This window comes from Anomaloglossus baeobatrachus, chromosome 1, assembly GCF_048569485.1.
Source record: "Anomaloglossus baeobatrachus isolate aAnoBae1 chromosome 1, aAnoBae1.hap1, whole genome shotgun sequence".
Taxonomy (NCBI): Eukaryota; Metazoa; Chordata; class Amphibia; order Anura; family Aromobatidae; genus Anomaloglossus; species Anomaloglossus baeobatrachus.
Window position 1 is genome coordinate 138,757,245 of NC_134353.1, and position 21,629 is coordinate 138,778,873.

The 21,629-nt window shown below is 45.1% G+C and overlaps 1 protein-coding gene across 1 annotated transcript in view; it reads left to right on the forward strand.

Moving 5' to 3' along the window:
• The window catches only part of TUSC3 (tumor suppressor candidate 3), a 425,953-nt gene that overhangs the window by 315,190 nt on the left and 89,134 nt on the right, over positions 1-21,629 (forward strand). Inside the window, exon 4 of the mRNA XM_075347077.1 lies at positions 6,656-6,796. Within this exon, the coding sequence (XP_075203192.1) occupies positions 6,656-6,796 (141 nt within the window). The remainder of the gene's footprint in view (positions 1-6,655; positions 6,797-21,629) is intronic.

A 21,629-nucleotide genomic window follows, 5' to 3' on the forward strand; every position in this document is an offset into this window, starting at 1 on the left:
GGAACACAGCTTATTGATGACGCCATTCCATTAGATCAGGCGGGCTGCCAAGCACTATGTAAGTGCACTAGCACACAGGACAGACACACAGAGGGCCCGGCTGCATCCTGCAGAAAGTTATGCAATAAAAATTATATACAGTAAAATCATAATAAATGTGATCTATTGGTCCATATTTTGGCCAGAATACATAAGCACGTACCCCAAACGTCAATGGTCTCCAAGCTTTTGAGTCCCTACACTGTATTCAAAAATAATTCACTGAAAAGGACATAAATTCAGAGAAAAAAAAAAAAGCCCCTTTAGTGGGAGGGGCTTAACTAAGCGCTAACCATGAGACGCACACCAGGAACAACTTCTAGGTTAGTGTCCGGGACTGTGGCAGCTGACCCCTAAGATGGGAGATTGACTCAGCTATAAACAGGTGGGATGACTGAGACAGGCGGGTATGGACAGGAGTGGTGGGCACAGCAGGGATATACAGGTATGGGAAGGCAGGTATTGGAAATGGACACAGGGATAACAGGACAGGAGTTCGGGACCTGACAACTAGCTAGGTAGCAGACGAGACACTGACTAACTAGGAACTTTGCTCATGCACATCCCCTAATATGAGGGTGCCTTAAATAGACAGTGTCATAGGCTGAGAGGAATTTCCCAGAAATGGCACGCCAGTCCTTTAAGAGGAGGGCTGATAAGATGCACTTCTGGGAACCCTGTGTGGCATGTACAGGGCCCGGGAGAGGATGAAGGCAGCAGAGCAAGTGGAAGGCCGTGCGGAAGCAGGGGAGAGCAGGAGCTGACCGGGGCGGTGCGAAAGTCGACATCCCTGCAGGGACGCCGGTGCTACACACCAATTTGTTTCTTAAATACATTAGTGTGACCTTCATGAGTCTGTAATATACATTACCACCTCCGGGTGGCCACATACATACACAGTAGCATAAACTACTCCGCATACACTAACATTTTTTTTTTTTTTCCAAATCCATTCATCTATGTATAAAATGAGCCAAGAAAAAAGATGAGGAAAGACAGATTTGTAAGGAGAAAGCTGATCTGGTCTCGCATTACGTAGATCTAGGCTGCAGAGTTTCTAAGAAAAAAGTTATATTCTTAGTATCTTAGAAAAGACAGCACGTTATAGGATTTTTAAAATTGTTAATGTGAGACAGTCTACAGACTTTGGTTAACCAATCTGCAACGTGCTAATGGAGGGAGACAAATGTAAGAAAATCTCATGATCAGGCATGACTATCGTTTTTTGTTTTGTTTTTTTTATTAAGAAATGATTCCCATGCAGTAAAAAGGGAAACAAAACCGCAGGTCATTTTCTCACGAAGAATGGCTTAGTCAGTCAGACTCGCACATTCTCATGGCGTCAGTAAAATGCTAAACTTCTGCTTCAGTTACCCACATAATATGACATACAACACTCAGAATTTTTCACGCCATTCAAACAGTGAGTTTTTCCCATAAAATTGCATACAGAACACAAATTATTCAGATGATGCAAAAAAATAAGTGAAATGATTTACTAACGTTTACTGATGAAAAGGTTTTTGTGGCCTTAAAAGCATTGTCTGTAACAAGTTGGCATATTGTTATCTGGCTTTACATATCATTTACCCTATTTCTTGAACATCTAATTATATATTTATTGTAATTTAGTTGGAAGACAAAATAAATGAACCTATTGACATGGATTTTTTTTTTTTTTACGTATGTTAGTGATTACCTTTTAGTTTTTTAAATTAAATTCTTAAATATTGCTTTCTAGATTTATCTTCAAACTCCCTGATATGCAGTTTGTGGCACAATCCAAGTTGCAGCTTTCTCCTCTGGGAGTGTCTCTCTATGTAATATAGGCTGGATGTGAGATCTGTTTGTGTCCAGGGGGCTTCAGGTATCAGCACAGATCAGTTATTCCACCTTTTTCCTCTCCATGTGCTTTCATCTTTGTCTGTCACTTCTATTCTCTCCCTTCCTCCCTACCCTGTCTTCTGCAAATCCCTGTACAACCTCCTCTCCCCCTCCTCCCTTTTGCCAACTCTAACATTCAGAGAAGGGTAGAAGAGTGTCAGGAGCATGAGCTTTGACTGATTTGTAATAGTTTTGCAAGGTAAAGGAGAAGAAAAATGGTAGAGCTTTTTCAAAAAAGCTCTACCAGGTATTGATCATTGCATTTTGGCAAGCAAAACATTTTAAAACCTCTGTGCTTAGGTGCATTTATCCTTTTAAAGGAGATTTCCCATGAACAAACTACATTTTAACCAAAAGATCTTGGAATAATAAGTTCTATGATTGAGTGTCTAATAAAAAAATGTTCCTGTGCTGAGATAATCTTATAAATGTGCTCCTTTTATATACTGTGTTATGGCCGTGTCTGCCCGTACGATAACATGGTGTGTTAGTGTAACAGGGTGAAAATGTACATAAGATAAATTGTATGTTTGTTACTGTATTTTATATATATATATATATATATATATACATATATATATAACATATATATATATATATATATATATATATATATATATATATATACTAGCTGTAGTACCCAGGCGTTGCCCAGGATAGTAACTGTCTCTCTGTCTCTCTCCCAGTCTGTCTGTGTGTCGCTGTCTGTCTGTGTGTCGCTGTCTGTCTGTCTGTCTCTTTCCTTTTCTGTCTGTTTCTATCTCTCTGTATTTGCATCAGTCTGTCTCAAGCTCTGTATCTGTCTGTCTCTCTCTGTCTCTTTGCCAGAGCTGTCTCTTTTCCCGAGCTGTCTCTTTCCAGGTCTGTCTCTTTCCAGGTCTGTCTCTTTCCAGGTCTGTCTCTTTCCAGGTCTGTCTCTTTCCAGGTCTGACTCTTTCCAGGTCTGACTCTTTCCAGGTCTCTGACTCTTTCCAGGTCTGACTCTTTCCAGGTCTGACTCTTTCCAGGTCTGACTCTTTCCAGGTTTGACTCTTTCCAGGTTTGACTCTTTCCAGGTCTGACTCTTTCCAGGTCTGACTCTTTCCTGGTCTGACTCTTTCCAGGTCTCTCTCTTTCCAGGTCTCTCTCTTTCCAGGTCTGACACTTTGGGCATCTGTCTCTTTGCCCGGCTGTCTCTTTTCAGGTCTGTCTCTTTGCCAGGTATGTCTCTTTGCCAGGTCTGTCTCTTTGCCAGGTCTGTCTCTTTGCCAGGTCTGTCTCTTTGCCTGGCTATCTCTTTGCCCGGATGTCTCTTTGCTGGGCTGTCTCTTTGCCCAGCTGTCTCTTTTTTTGGGCTGTCTCTCTTTTTTTGGGCTGTCTCTTTCCCGGGCTGTCTCTTTCCCGGGCTGTCTCTTTCCAGGTCTGTCTCTTTCCCGGGCTGTCTCTTTCCTGGGCTGTCTCTTTCCCGGGCTGTCTCTTTGCCCGGCTGTCTCTTTGCCCGGCTGTCTCTCTCCTTTTATATACTGTGTTATGGCCGTGTCTGCCCGTACGATAACATGGTGTGTTAGTGTAACAGGGTGAAAATGTACATAAGATAAATTGTATGTTTGTTACTGTATTTTATATATATATATATATATATATATATATATATATATATATATATATATACATATATATATAACATATATATATATATATATATATATATATATATATATACTAGCTGTAGTACCCAGGCGTTGCCCAGGATAGTAACTGTCTCTCTGTCTCTCTCCCAGTCTGTCTGTGTGTCGCTGTCTGTCTGTGTGTCGCTGTCTGTCTGTCTGTCTCTTTCCTTTTCTGTCTGTTTCTATCTCTCTGTATTTGCATCAGTCTGTCTCAAGCTCTGTATCTGTCTGTCTCTCTCTGTCTCTTTGCCTGAGCTGTCTCTTTTCCCGAGCTGTCTCTTTCCAGGTCTGTCTCTTTCCAGGTCTGTCTCTTTCCAGGTCTGTCTCTTTCCAGGTCTGTCTCTTTCCAGGTCTGACTCTTTCCAGGTCTGACTCTTTCCAGGTCTCTGACTCTTTCCAGGTCTGACTCTTTCCAGGTCTGACTCTTTCCAGGTCTGACTCTTTCCAGGTTTGACTCTTTCCAGGTTTGACTCTTTCCAGGTCTGACTCTTTCCAGGTCTGACTCTTTCCTGGTCTGACTCTTTCCAGGTCTCTCTCTTTCCAGGTCTGACACTTTGGGCATCTGTCTCTTTGCCCGGCTGTCTCTTTTCAGGTCTGTCTCTTTGCCAGGTCTGTCTCTTTGCCAGGTCTGTCTCTTTGCCAGGTCTGTCTCTTTGCCAGGTCTGTCTCTTTGCCTGGCTATCTCTTTGCCCGGATGTCTCTTTGCTGGGCTGTCTCTTTGCCCGGCTGTCTCTTTTTTTGGGCTGTCTCTCTTTTTTTGGGCTGTCTCTTTCCCGGGCTGTCTCTTTCCCGGGCTGTCTCTTTCCCGGGCTGTCTCTTTCCAGGTCTGTCTCTTTCCCGGGCTGTCTCTTTCCTGGGCTGTCTCTTTCCCGGGCTGTCTCTTTGCCCGGCTGTCTCTTTGCCCGGCTGTCTCTCTGCCCGGCTGTCTCTTTGCCCGGCTGTCTCTTTGCCCGGCTGTTTCTTTGCCCGGCTGTCTCTTTCCCAGTCTGTCTCTCTTTCTGTCTGTCTTTTTCTGTCTCTCTCTATCCATCTATCGTATCTTATACTAACAGATTTTGTTCCTATTGCAACCACTGACAGTTGCTATTAATAACCTATAGCTCCCACCTCCATTCAGTTTAATGGCTGTAGAATTTTTGTAGCGTAACTAGAAAGCACAGGGTTAAATTTTCCCACCCAAACATAGTTTATGACATTCCCTGGGTCACATGGAGTGTCTGTGCAAAATGTCGTGATTGTAAATGCGACGGTGCGGATTCCTTTAGCGGACATAAATACACACACACACACTGAGCTTTATATATTAGATTTATGATATAACTTAAATGGCCACTAGGTGTCACTAGAGGGCAGGCACACTGCTAGACAGTAAGGGGTTACATTAGGTTTCCCTGGTAACGTAGACTGAGAGAGACGGTTGAAAATTTCAGTCAAGTCCTGAGGGACTGCGCAAGAGAAAGACGGCTGTTGTTTCCCTGTGTCTGGATTCATAGGATTGCCTGTTTTTGTTTTTTTTTTTGTGGACCGATTACTCGTTTTTTTCCTTGGAGCTCCTACTGCCCCTGACGAGGGGAATTCATCTGAGTGAATTTTTCTCCACAAACTGTTTGGATAGAATCATGTAAGAGTGAATGAGAAGCATTCTGAGGGGACGGACGCCATCTTGGGCGAAAGACTTCAGTGAGTAACAATTGACCTGAAACCGATCGGTGTATAATAGTCAGTCAGGGACATATAGATAGGATAAAGAAGAAGGAAGATTATTCTTTAACAGATGATACCCTGAGAAGGAGCGGTGTTTGCTTATCCTGAGGCGTTTGCTCTGAACCGGAAGTTATTGGAGGTTAAGCTATGTTGTGCTGATAATAACAGACTATTCTGCCTTTGCTTCATCACACTGTTTGGGCCAGTGAGGTACCGAATATAGAATAGAGGTACATGTAGAGCTAGAGGTACAGGTATAAAGGTACATGTACATATATTTACTTGTTTGTGAAAGTATATGGAGAGGTGGCCGGGTACCCTGATTGAATTGTAAACATAGGGGGAGGTGGTTGTAAGATTATATCCTTGGAGGGATCATGTGCCATTATCTGTAGTAGTGTACCTGGGTAAGCCCCATTAATAGATAAGGGAGGGAGCAGTATAGTGGGGGAAATATAGTCCAGTTCATCCCTACAGACCGACACTTGAAGTCCTCCAAGTTGCATAAACTGTTATTGTTTATTCCGGGCTGTTGTGGCCCATACGTTGTAAGAGAACTGTTTTTTTTTGTAAAAAAAAAAGTTTTGAGACTTATAAAGAAAACTGTTATTCACCATCTTTGTGTCCCTGGGTTTTCCATAGTGCCATCGTATCTTAATAATCATAACGACCGGCATTCAGTCGTTACAATCATACCACATCTCCTGATCTGCGGAGGAATTAAATCATAATATGCAGAACAGTATTGGTATTGCAGCTGATGCTTTTTGGTATTGTGATGTGAAACATTTCCCTGCCTGTTTAAAAAAAAACAATGTTTCACCTTACAAGTAAGACTCAGCTGTGATCCCGTGCTGCCTTACCTGTTTAAAAATAATGTTTTACCTCACAGAAAGACACAGCTGTGACATCCATGCTGTCCTATCTTTATACTCTTTTGTTTCCTTTCCTGCCCTGGAGATGTGGTATGATCAGACCATGTGACTGTACTGTCAAACACATCCATTACACAGTACATAGCAGGGACACATATATAAGGTTATCTCAGGAACATTTTTTTTTTAACAAATCCTATTATGGAACTTATTATTCCAAAATCTATTTATTAAATTTTACTTTGTTCATGGCACAACCCCATTAGGTAATCATCCCCAAGGCAAGGATAAAAGGGAAGTGAACCCTTAAATTTAATAGGCAATAGATCCCTTGTTTTAAAAAATATGACCATGTTTTATTAGGTATCCGAGCAGAAATCTAGATCATTCCGAAAGGCTAATATACTTGTTCCTGTAACTATATTTATAACTGAAACGTTTTATATGACCACAATGTTTAGTTGACAGCAGGTTTAGTAACTATTATTTTCCTCCTTATTGCAGCTCAATATGAATTCAGCCCCCACATTCATGCACTTCCCAGCCAAAGGCAAGCCCAAGAGAGCGGATACTTTCGATCTTCAGCGTATCGGGTTTGCTGCAGAACAACTTGCAAAATGGATCGCGGACAGAACAGATGTTCATGTACGTAAATGCACTTTACTCTTTCCTGTTGACTTGCAGCTTATATTTTTATTAATATATTATATGGTTTGTTCTGGCATTATATGTATTCTTTGTGTTATTTAAAAGGCTTCATATATATTTAGTAATTTCCCCGTGTCTCCAGGTGCCTTATAGCTCTCCGCTCATGGTATTTTGTTTTGCAGATAAATATTTTTCCCTTAACAATATGTATGTATTCTACCATCATGTATACAAGGAACTTCCACAGGTTTTCATTGTCGTAATCACTTTTCTTTACAGTATGATTGTTTTGCATTTTGCATAGTGTTGAGCAATAGACTTTATACTGACATAAAAAGACATTATATACAGTCATGGCCAAAAGTGTCAGTACCCTTCAAATTGTTCCAGAAAATGAATAGTTTCTGTCAGAAAATTATTGCAATGCCACATTTTGTTTTGCACATGTTTATTTCCTTTGTGTGTATTGCAGCAATACAAATCAACTAAGGAAAAAAAATAAATTAAACATAATTTCACACAAAATCCCCAAAATAGGTAAAAAAAAAAAAAATTGCTGGCACCTTTCCAAAATTGTGAGCAAAGTTGAGTGCCACACTAAGCATGGTGAAAAGAAAGAGAAGAGATTTGTCTGTGGACTTGAGAACCAAAATTGTTGAAAAATATCAACAATCTCATGCTTACAAGTCCATCTACAGAGATCTTGATGTTACTTTGTCCACAGTGTGTTGTCATAATTAAGAAGTTTACAACCCATGGAACTGTAGCTAATATCCCTGGATGTGGATGAAAGAAAAAAAATTATGAAAGTTTGCAATGCAGGATAGTTTGATTGGTGGATAAACGGCTCCAATCAAGTGTCAAAGAAATTCAAGCTGTCCTGCACGCTCAGGGTGCATCTGTGTAAGAGCAATTTATCCTTCCTCATTTGAATGAAATGAAACTGAGACCCAGGAGAACCCACTGCTGACACAGAGACATAAAAAGCTAGACTGCAGTTCGCCAAAATATAGGTAAGTACGCCAAAATGTTTCTGGGAAAGTTTCTTATGGACAGATGAGACCAAGAGCTTTTTGGTACAGCAGATCATTCTTCTGTTAACCAAAAACAGAATGAGACCTACAAAGAAAAGAATACAGAACCTACAGTCAGGTATGGTGCTGGTTCAAAGTTGTTTCAGAGTTGTTTTGCTGCCTCTGGCACTGGGTGCCTTGACTGTTTGCAAAACATTATGAAATCTGCAGATTACCAAATTATTTTGGATTGCAGTTTAGTGCCCAGGTATGATAAAGCTGGGTTTGCGTCCTAGGTCATAAGGCTTCCAGCAGAATAATGACTCCAAACATACTTCAACAAGCCTCAGAAATAGATGTAAACAAAGCGCTGAAGAGTTCTGAAATAGCAGCAATGAGTCCGGATCTAAATCCCATTGACACCTTTGAGGAGATCTTAAAATTCCTGTTGGGAGAATGCGGTTTCAAATATGAGAGACCTTCAGCTTGTTGATGGTTATAGGAAGCGATTGATTGCAGTCATTTATTACAAAGAGTGTGCAACCAAATATTGAGTTGAGGGTGCCAACAATTTTGTCCAGCCCATTTTTGGGAAATAAAAGTGTTTAACAAAACGTGGAATTGCAATAATTTTCTGGGAGAAATACTTTACTTTTTGATACAATTTCAAGAGTGCCAACACTTTCAGCCATGACTGTATGTTATAATAAAGTCAACTAATAGTGTTCCAAGGCCTATAGTAAAGTGGGCTTTACACGCTACGATATTGCTAGTAATTGCTAGCAATATCGTACGCAAAAGCATCCGCCCCCGTCATGCATGCGATTTCGTGTGATCGCTGCCGCAGCGAACATCATCGCTACGGCAGCGTCACACGCACTTGCCTGGTCGGTGGCGTCGCTGTGACTGCCGAACTATCCCTCCCTCAAGGGGGAGGGACGTTCGGCATCACAGCGACGTCACCGCAACGTCACTAAGCGGCCGGCCAATCAAAGCGGAGGGGTGGAGATGAGCGGGACGTAACATCCCTCCCACCTGCTTCCTTCCGCATTGCGGCTGGCGGCAGGTAAGGAGACGTTCCTCGCTCCTGCGGTGTCACACACAGCGATGTGTGCTGCCGCTGGAGCGACGAACAACATCGATAATTAACCATTACCGATTTTTGTTTTTGGGACGACCTCTCCATGGTGAACGATTTTCACCATATTTGAGGTCGCTTAAGGTCGCTGGTAAGTGTCACACGCTGCGATATCGTTAATGACGCCGGATGTGCTTCACTAACAATGTGACCCCGACGATAAAACATTAACGATATCGTAGCGTGTAATGCCCCCTTAAGTGTGTCCCTGCACATAAACGAGCATGATAGAGAGAAATACCAAGGGATTGTCACTAGGCACCATTTATATTGTGGTTCTTGTACTGTTGGTTAGTATCATTGTGTATTAGGTAGTGAATTGCCCTCAGCATCCAGAATATTCCCTACATCCTCCATATTCATCCAAAGAAAGCCTACATGTAAGAGGCTTATGCAGTATCCCCATGTAGAGTTAGAGCACTACAAGTGGTACAGTTGTTTTTTGCACTTGAAAAAGATGTCAGTCCAGCGTGGAAGTGCCCTGTGGAATAAAAAACGCTTCTTTATATTCTTGGATGAAGGATCTTCATTTTAGTTAGTGCAGCCCCATACTGTGAATTGTGTTTTCCTTCCAGGTAGAAACATAAGCATCTTACATTATTCAGCTTGTTCACGGTTTGTGCGTTAAATGACATATTTTAAGGCCTTGCGAAGTAGAATAAAAATGTAAACATTTGTTTATTTCTTTAATTCATTTTTTTCATTTAAAAGAAAATTTACATTTGACTTTATTATACATCTTTTCAAAGAAAAGTTACTTTTGAAGTTTCTTGCACTCAAAATATTACAGAAGGAAAATTGGCGATGGCAGACCAGCAAATAAACAAAGTATACTTGAGAATACATCAGAAAAACTGGTCACTGGTCGACCAGAGGCGTACCGCCCATAGTGGCAGACCACGTAGCCACTATGGGGGCCCTGAGTTAAGAGGCTCAATGTCATTTAGCAATAGGCCCTTCTCCGTCTGTCATCATGCGGATACCGTAAACTACATCTTATGTGACTCTGTGCTGAGTGGGTATTCAAAAAGCGGTGTGTCATGCAGGTAGAGAGGAGTGTACAAACCTATGATATTGATCACTACTCAAAAAACGAGCCAATACTATTACAATAGCAAAGTAGTTCACAGTGAACTTGAACTTACACTATTCGTTAGTCATATCGCTTAGTTTCTTATATGTCTTGCTTTCTGCACTCCCTCACCTAAACCCATCTCCTGTACATTCTGTGCCTTCACTCTATATCAGCCCCTCTCTCCTTCCCTCTCCCATGTACAACATTGAGGCCTTACTAACATTTTTCAACCATTCAAAACCATCCACAACCCCCACACAGCACACAAAACGTTCACACAAAACACTGAATCACCTGCTCTTTCTCTTTTTTCTCCTCCTCCTAGCTGCTGATGACATCTCCCCTAACCCTGGGCCCCCATCCTTAAGTACATATAACTCCCATCCTGCAACACATAGAAACCCTGCTCAATTTATCAATATCCAGTGCTCACCTTCTCCTGCCCCTTTTAATTGCGCACTCTGGAATGCAAGGTCAGTGTGCAACAAACTCCCCTTCATTCATGACTTCTTCCTCTCTAACGCCCTGAACCTTCTTGCTCTTACAGAGACCTGGATCCAGCTCTCTGACACCACCGCTGCTGCTGCTGCTCTCTCACACGGTGGGCTCCAATTCTCACATACTCCAAGACCTGAGAACAGATCAGGAGGAGGTGTTGGTCTGCTCCTCTCATCCCAGTGTGCCTTCCAGGTCATCGCCCCAGTACCCTCACTCATGTTTCCGTCTTTTGAAGTCCACACCATTAGACTCTTCAAACCATTCTCCCTGCGAGTGGCAGTTGTGTATCGCCCTCCAGGCTCCTCCCATCAGTTCCTTGATTATTTTGCCACTTGGCTTCCACACTTTTTATCCTGTGACCTTCCCACTCTCATCACGGGGGATTTCAACATCCCTATTGACGACCCACTCTCCCCATCTGCCACTCATTTTCTTTCTCTAACCTCATCCTTCAGCCTCTCACAGCTCACTAAGTCTCCTACACATGAGGATGGGAATACGCTGGACCTGGTCTTCTCCCGTCTCTGCACTCTTAACGAATTCATCAATTCCCCTCTCCCACTCTCTGACCACAACCTTCTCTCCTTTTCCATCACAAACTGTCTTCAAATCCGGGACGTCCCCACTTATCGCCCATACAGAAATCTAAGCGCCATCAATACCCAGCTGCTAATGAACAATTTGCAGTCATCCCTGGCTCTCCTGCACAGACTCTGCAGTGTCACATTATAATAAGACATTGCAGAGTGCCCTGGATGAAGCTGCACCATCTACATGGAGAAAAAAAACACACAGGCAGCGGCAGCCCTGGCACACGCTTCAAACAGGTTTCCTATAGCGCGGTTCTAGGTGTGCTGAGCGTCTGTGGAGAAAATCCTTCTCAGCTGAAGACTTCATCCACTATAAGTTCATGCTCAAAACCTACAACTCTGCTCTCCATCTGGCTAAACAAGTATACTTTACCAATCTCATCACTTCACTAGCCAACAATCCTAAACGACTCTTTGAAACCTTCCACTCCCTCCTGAGCCCTAAAGCACAGACCCCGGCCACCAACCTAAGCTCTGATGATCTGGCCACTTTCTTCTTACAAAAGATCAACGACATCCGCAAAGAAATCTTTGAAAAATCCCCTCAGAGCCTGGATCCCCTCCTCTCCCACACCTCAAGCTCACTATCAATATTTGAGCCTGTCACAGAAGAAGAAGTGACGCGTCTCCTTGCCTCTTCCCGCCCAACAACATGCACCAGTGACCCTCTTCCCTCACATCTCCTTCAGGCTCTCTCCCCAGCTGTCACTACCTATCTAACCAAAATGTTTAACCTCTCTTTCATCAGGTATCTTGCCTTCATCATTTAAACATGCCACCATAACCCCTCTACTTAAAAAACCTTCCCTCAATCAGAACTGTGCCGCTATCTACAGACCAGTCTCTAACCTTCCCTTTATCTCTAAGCTCCTGGAACGCTTGGTCCACTCTCGACTAATCCGCTATTTATCTGAAAACTCACTTCTTGAATCCCTCTCAATCTGGTTTCCACTCTTTCCACTCCACCGAAACGGCCCTCACCAAAGTCTCAAATGATCTATTAACAATAAAATCTAAAGGCCACTATTCCCTATTGTTTCTCTTGGATCTCTCAGCTGCTTTTGACACTGTGATCACCAACTTCTCCTCACCATGCTCCGCTCTATTGGCCTCAAGGACACTGCTCTCGCCTGGTTCTCCTCCTATCTCTCCGACCGCTCCTTCACGGTTTCCTTTGCTGGCTCTTACTCCACTCCTCTCCCCCTCACCTTCGGGGTTCCTCAAGGTTCAGTCTTGAGACCTCTCCTTTTCTCTCTATACACCGCCCCTATTGGACAAACCATCAGCCGATTCGGTTTCCAATACCATTTCTATGCTGATGACACCCAATTATATACATCATCTCCAATCATAACCCCTGCTTTCTTACAAAATACCAGGGATTGTCTGTTTGCTGTCTCTCAAAGCATGTCCTCCCTCTATCTGAAACTGAATCTCTCCAAAACTGAGTTTCTTGTGTTTCCTCCCTCTACCAACCAATCTACACCCGACATCTCAATTACCTTCGATGATTCAATCATTCCCAAGCAGCATGCTCGCTGTCTTGGAGTCATATTTGACTCAGAACTCTCCTTCATTCCCCATATACATTCACTCACTCGCACATGTCGCCTACATCTCAAAAACATCTCCAGAATCCGACCATTTCTTACTTTGGAAACTGCAAAAACCCTTATTGTCGCTCTTATTCATTCCCGCCTAGATTACTGAAACTCGTTATTGATTGGTCTCCCTCGGACCAAACTCTCCCCTCTCCAATCCATCTTGAATGCAGCTGCCAGGGTCATATTCCTGTCCAGCCGCTTCACCGATGCCTCCCCCTTGTGCCAGTCACTACACTGGCTACCTATCAGCTACAGAATACAATACAAACTCCTATCCCTCACCCACAAAGCTCTCCACAGCTCTGCACCACCATATATCTCATCCCTCCTCTCTGTCTATCATCCTACCCGCCCCCTTCGTTCCGCAAATGATCTTAGACTAACATCCTCCATAATACGAACCTCACACCTCCGTCTCCAAGACTTTTCTCGTGCCACGCCAGTTTTCTCGAATGCACTACCCCAAAGAATGCGACTAATATCCAGTCCCCAAGTTTTTAAGCGTACATTAAAAACACATCTCTTCAGACAAGCTTTTCATTATAACTTACTAACCTAACTGTCCCCTGTCCCACCTTCTAAATGCTACTCATAACCTTCTCTCTCCTAGTTCTGTCCTCACATCTGACATACAACCAATGGCACGTAAGGGCACCCAAAAGGTTACTGTCAAAAGACCAGATCAGTAATCTTTATATGTAACTAATTAACTAGCATAACAATAGCCAGCCAGATCTACAAGTGTGCTTCACCTTTTGTGTCCCCCTTCTTCCCCATAGATTGTAAGCTTTCAAGCAGGGCCCTCATTCCTACTGTAGCTGTTGAATTATGTGCCATTTTGTTTTGTATTTGTCTATACATCCCCCACCGGATAGTAAAGTGCTGCGGAATATGTTGGCGCTATATAAATAAACTTTATTATTATAACTAAACCTACAAAAGAACTACAATAATGCAATTTTTAGAAATCTTTATTGAAACATTAAAAATGTATAAAAATAAATAAAATATGTGCACAGCAAGCCAAATGACAATGGAGGAGCAACAATACACGTGGAGATGCAATGGTAATAATTACACAATGGCTAATAGCAAAACATAGTGGACTCTGTCAGAATAAAGACAGTTATTACTGTACTAATAAATATCACTGCTGACCATAAGAAGTGAATGATTACACCAAAAAATTATCCATTCAGAAAAAAACACTATATACAGATGAAATGCCACGTTAAAAAATGTAATTGGGGAAAAAGGTAACAAAAAACGTGAAGTTGATCCATACCAAAGGAACACCCTGCATAGTAAGTAAATACTACATGGAAATAAGACAGCATGTCTTTAATAATAACAGTAATGGATATAATACTGTACTGGCGAGTAATGTAAAATAATAAATGTAATGTGTGTCAGGAAGTAAAACACCTATCAAAATTGAATAATCGTAAGTAATGCCTTAAAAAAGATCCAAATGGAATAATACGGGCAAAAGACAAGGATAGGGGTCCTGACACACTACATAACATACATATAACCAGCCAAGTACAGATATTGATATATCCCAAATAATTACATGCTGTATCTTACCACAGAACACCCTGATGCGTTTCGCCGAGGCTTTTTCCAAGGGCGTTTATGATAAAGCCATAAGCGCCCTTGGATAAAGCCTCGGTGAAATGCATCAGGGTGTTCTGTGGTAAGATACAGCATGTACACTGATTGGTGTGTCTGTCCTCCTACATGAAGCATCACTTTTGCCATCAGTTTTTAACATTGAAGGTAATAGTGGAGTTCAAATATTCATCAATTGCAGTGTGCGCCGTACCGTGTATGTATGTTTATATTTTGGCCACATAGCGTATTTCTGAGCCTGCGCAGTTAATTTAATACTAAAGATGTGCGGGCCCAATAATTTCTCTTATCTTGTTTGTCCCCATTAGTGTCAACCATGTCAATGTTTTAGTTATAGACGTAGATGACACTTTAGTCGTCACTTGACTGCAAGGACGACTGCTCTGGAGCCAGCAAAGCCGAATCCTAATGTGAAAAAAAATAAAATATAGTTTATTTTTTTGGGTGGGTCAAAGGAATTTTTTGTATAGGACCCTTTAATCTCTATGTACACCCCTGTGGTTGACTTAATACATAACAACTTAAAAAACAAGTAGCAGTTTTAGAAGAAGGAATTGTAGTTGTCTTATTATTACGTAGACTAAAGAAATTGGCATATAAGCAATGTAAAATGGAGAAAAGTAATTAGAACAGGATTAAAAGAGAAGCTAAAAAGTGTGGAAAAAAATGTCATTGTCAGTCTATAAATCGATAGTTATCAAAAGTGTCAGAATGAAGATCTAAAGCAGATTTATTTGCATAATGGATATTTCTAGTTGATTATTCTCAAGTAAGAAGAAAGAAAATACATGCAAAAGTAATAAAAGACATCTGTAATACATAATGAGCAAGTGGAATGTAAAAAACAGAACAATAATAAACACATAAATCTTAGCAAAAAATATTTTCGATAATGGACGTAGTCTGTTCTAGGCAGTACGTGTGCTGCAAGGACGAGTCTGAGAATGTCAGGTGAGGCCAGAGTCCTATGGATTATTATAGCTATAACAATTATCCTAGTTCGTCTACAAGGATGATCAAGGCAATCAATGGCAGGATAGGCCCTCGTCGCGTAGAAGAGATTGTTCATTGCATACCTTCATAGTCCAAGTATAGTGATTTAAAGTATAGAACAATATTTTATCCCACTTGGGAACATCATAAAACTAGAACAAATTGTGAGTTTGAAATTACGATATCTGGAGCTGCTGGACAGCCGGTATCTAGAAAGAGCAGATTGAAGCACTTATTGTTGTGAACTTGGGATGCATTCATATGCAGGTACTTTATTAGAATAAGCTTTAAATGTAGACTTCAAAGGGGTTATTAAATGCGTGGGCCATGTATCAGAGTGAAGAAGAAAATTAAATACATCCTAATTAACCTATCTTCAAAAATACAATTCCAAACCAGCAAAGGAATGTAAATGTGGTCACTTCCAGAGTTTGTGAAATACAAATTATGCTTTTTTTTTTGCTATGAAAAGTGTGACATAAGTTTAAAGTTTATATACATTAATGACCACTAAGTTGTCTGAGAACAGATTGGCTTGTTATTAGAGATAGGCAAATAGTGAAATATTTGGGTTCAGATTATTCGACATAAATAATTTATATTATTTGTGTATTCATCACGATTAACCCAATACAAGTCAATGCATAACTCAAATAATTTTAAGAAGAACCTTGGAAATCAATCTGGGAGGGCTGTAAAAATGCTGAAATGGATGGAAGAGTGCTGAAACTGAATGGGGAGAGCATGGGGAAGATGCCTGGAAATATTTCTGAAACAAATTTGGTTTCTGGGAATAATATTGTCAGAGTATTACGGAAGTTAAAGGGAACCTGTCAGCAGAAATTTCGCCCAAAACCTAAAAGCTTCCCCCTCTGCAGCTCCTGGGCTGCATTCTAGAAAGGTCCCTGTTATTATTGTGCCCCATGTGAGACCAAAATAAAGACTTTATAAAGAGGTACCTTTTTGTATGCAGATTCTGTAAATGTGACACGGGGGCGGGCTGCCTGATGGCCGTTAGTCTGCCTCCTGCCACTTTAGGCCGTCCCCCATTGCTGATTTCCATAGCTGTGGACGCCGCCCAGTTCTCCACAGGTTCCCGCGCATGCCCAGTGCTCATCTCTCGTGGATGAGCACTGTGCCCAGTGTCACCGTTGGGCGCAGGCTTTAGATTGTGGGCGGTGCTGTGATGTTTATTACCAAGCAACCGCCCATAATCGCGGGACCGCGCTTTCCCCCTCGGCGTTCTGCGCAAGCGCGGTGCTGCTGACCCCACGTCACCTCCTTCTATCTATTTCCTGCCTCAGGGCAAGATGGGAGCTGCAGGAGGCAGAATAACTGACACCAGGCAGCCCGCCCCCGTGTCACATTTACAGAATCTGCATACAAAAAGGTACCTCTTTATAAAGTCTTTATTTTGGTCTCACATGGGGCACAATAATAACAGGGACCTTTCTAGAATGCAGCCCAGGAGCTGCAGAGGGGGAAGCTTTTAGGTTTTGGGCGAAATTTCTGCTGACAGGTTCCCTTTAAAGCAGGAAAAGTTAGACTTAGTTAGAAAAACCACAAAGAACTATATCAAAAAAACACCAAAAAGGAGCCAAGACAAATGATATGTGCACACACAGAATGTGGTGAGCCTTCCTCATAAAGATGGCTGCAGCCGAGGTGCAAGATGCTGATGTCACAGCCACTCAACCTTCACACTAGGGGGGAGGGGCGGCTGCTTAGCATAATACATGCACACTAATAAGGCTTGCACTGGGAGCCCATCATATAATGAGTGAAATGCACAGTGTCTGAACTGTGACCTATAAATGACGCCAGAAACCCAGGTCAGGCGGGCAAAACAGCACTATATAGGTGCATCTCGCACGGATATGTGAAGCCCCGCAGGTGTTGTGTCGGTGTCGGTGCATTACCTTCAGGGACTCCACGTTGCTGGATCTCCGTCACTGGTAGGAAATCTTCTGTTTTTGATCGTGACGCCACTCTCAGTATTGCGGCCAGTGGGGACCGCCACTGCAGGTTAGGGGTGCCTGGGGCTGATGATATGTGCAGTCAGATGTAGTAGCCTCCTGAGAGTGAGGCAAGCCCCAGGGCCCGGTGTAGATGCGTAGTACCACAAGTCGCAGAATGACCACACAGGCAGGATGTCTTTCAGGGTTTTTACTCACTTCAGGTGGCAGGGTGAGTAACCCGGGCGTAGCTGAGATGAACCAGGTGGGAACCAGGTATCCTTCCGGCTGCCTGTATGAGGGTGACTACAAACTCGCCTTCCTTAGCCCTTGGTGGTTTGGGGTGACCCCGACTTTTAGTCCCTATGGGGGTCACCCAGGGAAGATGCTCCAAGCCTCTCTCCCCTTCTTGTTTTGCCGTGTGCTTGTTCCCCGGGCCAGGCCACTCCAGCCTCTTGCCTCCTGTGACCTATGGGCCCTACTTGCGGTTACGTGGCTGCGGCTTTTGGTTGTTGTGGTGTGGGCTGTAAGAGCCCCACACCGGCAGGTTTAGCAGGGAAAGGTGAATCTATCCTCGCTTCGGGATCTGCCGCCCGGTTGGGCCTGGTGCTCTCTAGAAGTCTCCTTACTTCCCACTCCGTGCACTCTCTAGCTGAAGCTGGCTTTCAGGCAGCACTTCTAGTTGACCGTTCTCCCCCGTCTGTAGTCACTGCGCGGGCGCTGTTAGACAGCATCAGCCCCACAGGTCTGCTCCTCACTGAGCCCTCTGGAGTTCTCCTTCTAACTGACTCACTGCTCCTCCTCTCCTGTTCTTGCCTACGCCACCTAGCAACCAGACTCTCCACCACACCCCTTGAGAGGAGATGGAGGCTTTTAACCCCCTGCCACTATTCCAGTGGAGGTATAGGCTTTGCCCCCTCCTGGGATCCCCAGGGGTCCTCTCATGGGTACATGTGTGAGACCTGATCACTATGCGCCTGTGTTCCACACCCCTGTCAGCCTTCTGGATTACCTGTATTGTACTGTCCCCAGCATGGGTGCAGTACTCAGTGGTGCCTGACCAGGTCAGGGGCGCCACATTCCCCCTTAGTTATCACCAGCACGTCCTCGGGCTGCAAGACAACATTTTAAAATGCATAAAACATTAAAACATGTAAAACATTTAAAAGCACCAGATATCAGACATCACCACCCTCCACCCACAAGTCCGTTAACCCACCCAAAACCCTCTCAGGAGGTAGGTCACCGGTCCTGTTGGTAACCAGGTCTGGGCCATCCACTTCCCCAGACCTTTCCTCCAATCTTCCTCTCCCGTTGGCCGCGGCTTCAGCCACTTCTGGCAGGATGTAGAGGCGGCTTTCATGGGCTGGTGGTTTCAGGGTATACCTGGCCTGGCGGATCCGCGCCTTCAGCCTCTTCTGGCAGGATGCAGAGGCGGCCTCCACAGTTGGTGCTGACCAGGTACCCTCTTTGTGGTGGTGAGCCAAGGCCCCATAAACAGGCGTGCTCTCTGGTCGCAGGTGAGCCAAGGCCCTTTTCTACGGACGGGCCCCCCTGGTTGCAGACGAGCCAAGCCCCTAAACAGGCTGGCCCTGGTGGTGGTGCCACTGGTGTAACTATTTACACTGCGAGAGTTTGTGGCTATAGCAAGTTCATAGCCTTAAAGTTTATTTCTCACAATAGTTTTTGTGGGCACATTCTTAAACAATAACGTTGCAAACTTTTCAAAACTTTAACTGGTCAAACAGTAACTTCTCTTCTTACTTTACTTTACTTTACTCCTCTTTTTCACTAGGGCGAGGGCACGTTGGGCACTGGCACCTGTGACTTTCCTGCTCTTTGTCTCTGTCTTCATCTGTGGTTGCCTCATCTATAGGTTCTGTGTCTTTCCTTTCTTGGTCTGCATCTGATTCCTTCTCTGTATCTGTTTCTTTATCTCTGTCTTGTCTTTCTTGTCTTTCTTGTCTTTCTTGTCTTTCTTGTCTTTCTTGTTGCAGGGGATGGCTGTAAGGTTTGTTGGGACATAGCGTTACGTCCAGAGCATACAATCCTCTTTCGCCTTGATGCAGGGTGAACTGAACGGAATCTCCCATCTTTAGATTTCTGCAAGGGTGTCCTCTTGGCAGATGAGCGTTCACATCTCTGCGGTTTACAAATATCCCTTCTTTTATTCCTGGTGCTACAATGAAGCCATAACCACTTTTCAAGTTGAAATCTTCCACTACGCCATAACACAGGGGTCCTCTAGCCTGGGCTTTGGACTCTCTCAACAAACGCTTCTCCTTTAGGTCTCTGGCGGTGACTGCTCTCTGTTCAGGAGACTGTGGTGCTGGAGCAAACTGTGTTCTTCTGCGCCGTGTCTTGCGGGCTGGATCCATGCTTGTGGGCTCCCAGGTGAAGCTCTTAGGCAGCTCTTCTTCTGCAGAGGGGGTCAGGTCCTCCTCGTCCCAGCGGGAGTATGGCAGCATTTCCGGCTCTGAATACACATCTGCTGCTGGTGGCACTGGAGTCGGAGTCAACCCTTCTGCTTCCTGGCCTCCTCTCCCCCTTAGTTCTTCCTGGCACTCCAGCTGTGACAGTGCCGGGGATGGATGCTCTTCAGCCGGCCCAGGTGAGGGACTCCTTGGTGTAGCTGCTGCAGGAGTTATCAGGAGACTCTTTGGGGTATGCGGAGGGGGTATGTACTGGCTCACCAACCATTGTGGAAATTTGGCCTCCAGGTCAGCCCTCATCTGCCAATATGCAGGGTCTTCACCCACCGTGGGCTGCCTATCAGGAACCTCTGTGGACCGGGGAGCGGTGTCTGCTCTGGCCTTACAGGCCGGGGTAAATGCTGAGGTAGTCTTTTCTTGGCGGGCCGCGCCTGGCATGGCGGCGGCCTGGTCTTGGCGGGCCGCGCCCTGTATGGCGGCGGCCTGGTCTTGGCGGGCCGCGCCCGGGATGGCGGCGGCCTGGATCAGTGTCGCTGTTGCAGGAGGCTCTGTGCAGGCTGGGCTGGACGTCGCTGCAGCAGTCTGGGCTTGGCGGGCCGCGCCCTGTATGGCGGCGGCCTGGTCTTGGCGGGCCGCGCCCAGGATGGCGGCGGCCTGGTCCTGGCGGGCCGCGCCCAGGATGGCGGCGGCCTGGTCCTGGCGGGCCGGGCAGGGCATCGCTGCAGGGACTGGATCTTGGTGGGCCGAGCAGGGCATCGCTGCAGCCGCTGGGGCTTGGAGGGCCGCACCTGGCGTGGCTGCGGCCTGCTTCAGCGTCGCCGCACCGGACGCCTCTTCAGGGACCGCGGACGTGGCAGCAGGGGTCGGGGCACTTGCGCGGGCCGGGGCATCATTCGACTCACCCGTTGTTGGTAGCACTGGGGTCTGCGTCGTCGCCGTCCCGCCTGACACCCGGCGCGCAGCTCTCCCTTCATAGGCCCGAACCGCCGCGGTCATCTCCTGCAGTTCCATCCGTTCCTCCCGAATCTGCTCCACGACCCGGGTCTCCAGCCGGTTGCAAAACTGGGCCAGCTCTCGGTACCACCAGGCAGCGGAGCCTGGTTCTGGGTTCCTGCGGTCAGACGCCATTTCTTCTGCGCCGTCTTCTGCACGGTCTCCCAGCAGTGGACTCTTCGCTGCCTCCTGTAACAAGCTGTCCAGTTTCTGCTCTGCCTCTTTCAGCAGCTCCTCTCCCAGCAGCAGGCTTGTGGCTTCCTTTCCTTCCCGCCGTCTCTCGACGCTTCCACTCTCATAGCTGGCAAGGTCAGAACTCTGCAGGGGATCTCTGGGTAGCCACACCTCTTCGTGGGCGGTAACTTCTTCCAGCGCGGGCTGCTGTTGTTTTTCAGCGCGCTTTTCATGGTGGCAATATGGCGGCGCTTCCAATTTTTCAAGCGGACCGCCCAGGCACATGGTCACCTGTCTGAACAGGTCTAGTCCTTATCCTGTTCGTGACGCCAGATGTGAAGCCCCGCAGGTGTTGTGTCGGTGTCGGTGCATTACCTTCAGGGACTCCACGTTGCTGGATCTCCGTCACTGGTAGGAAATCTTCTGTTTTTGATCGTGACGCCACTCTCAGTATTGCGGCCAGTGGGGACCGCCACTGCAGGTTAGGGGTGCCTGGGGCTGATGATATGTGCAGTCAGATGTAGTAGCCTCCTGAGAGTGAGGCAAGCCCCAGGGCCCGGTGTAGATGCGTAGTACCACAAGTCGCAGAATGACCACACAGGCAGGATGTCTTTCAGGGTTTTTACTCACTTCAGGTGGCAGGGTGAGTAACCCGGGCGTAGCTGAGATGAACCAGGTGGGAACCAGGTATCCTTCCGGCTGCCTGTATGAGGGTGACTACAAACTCGCCTTC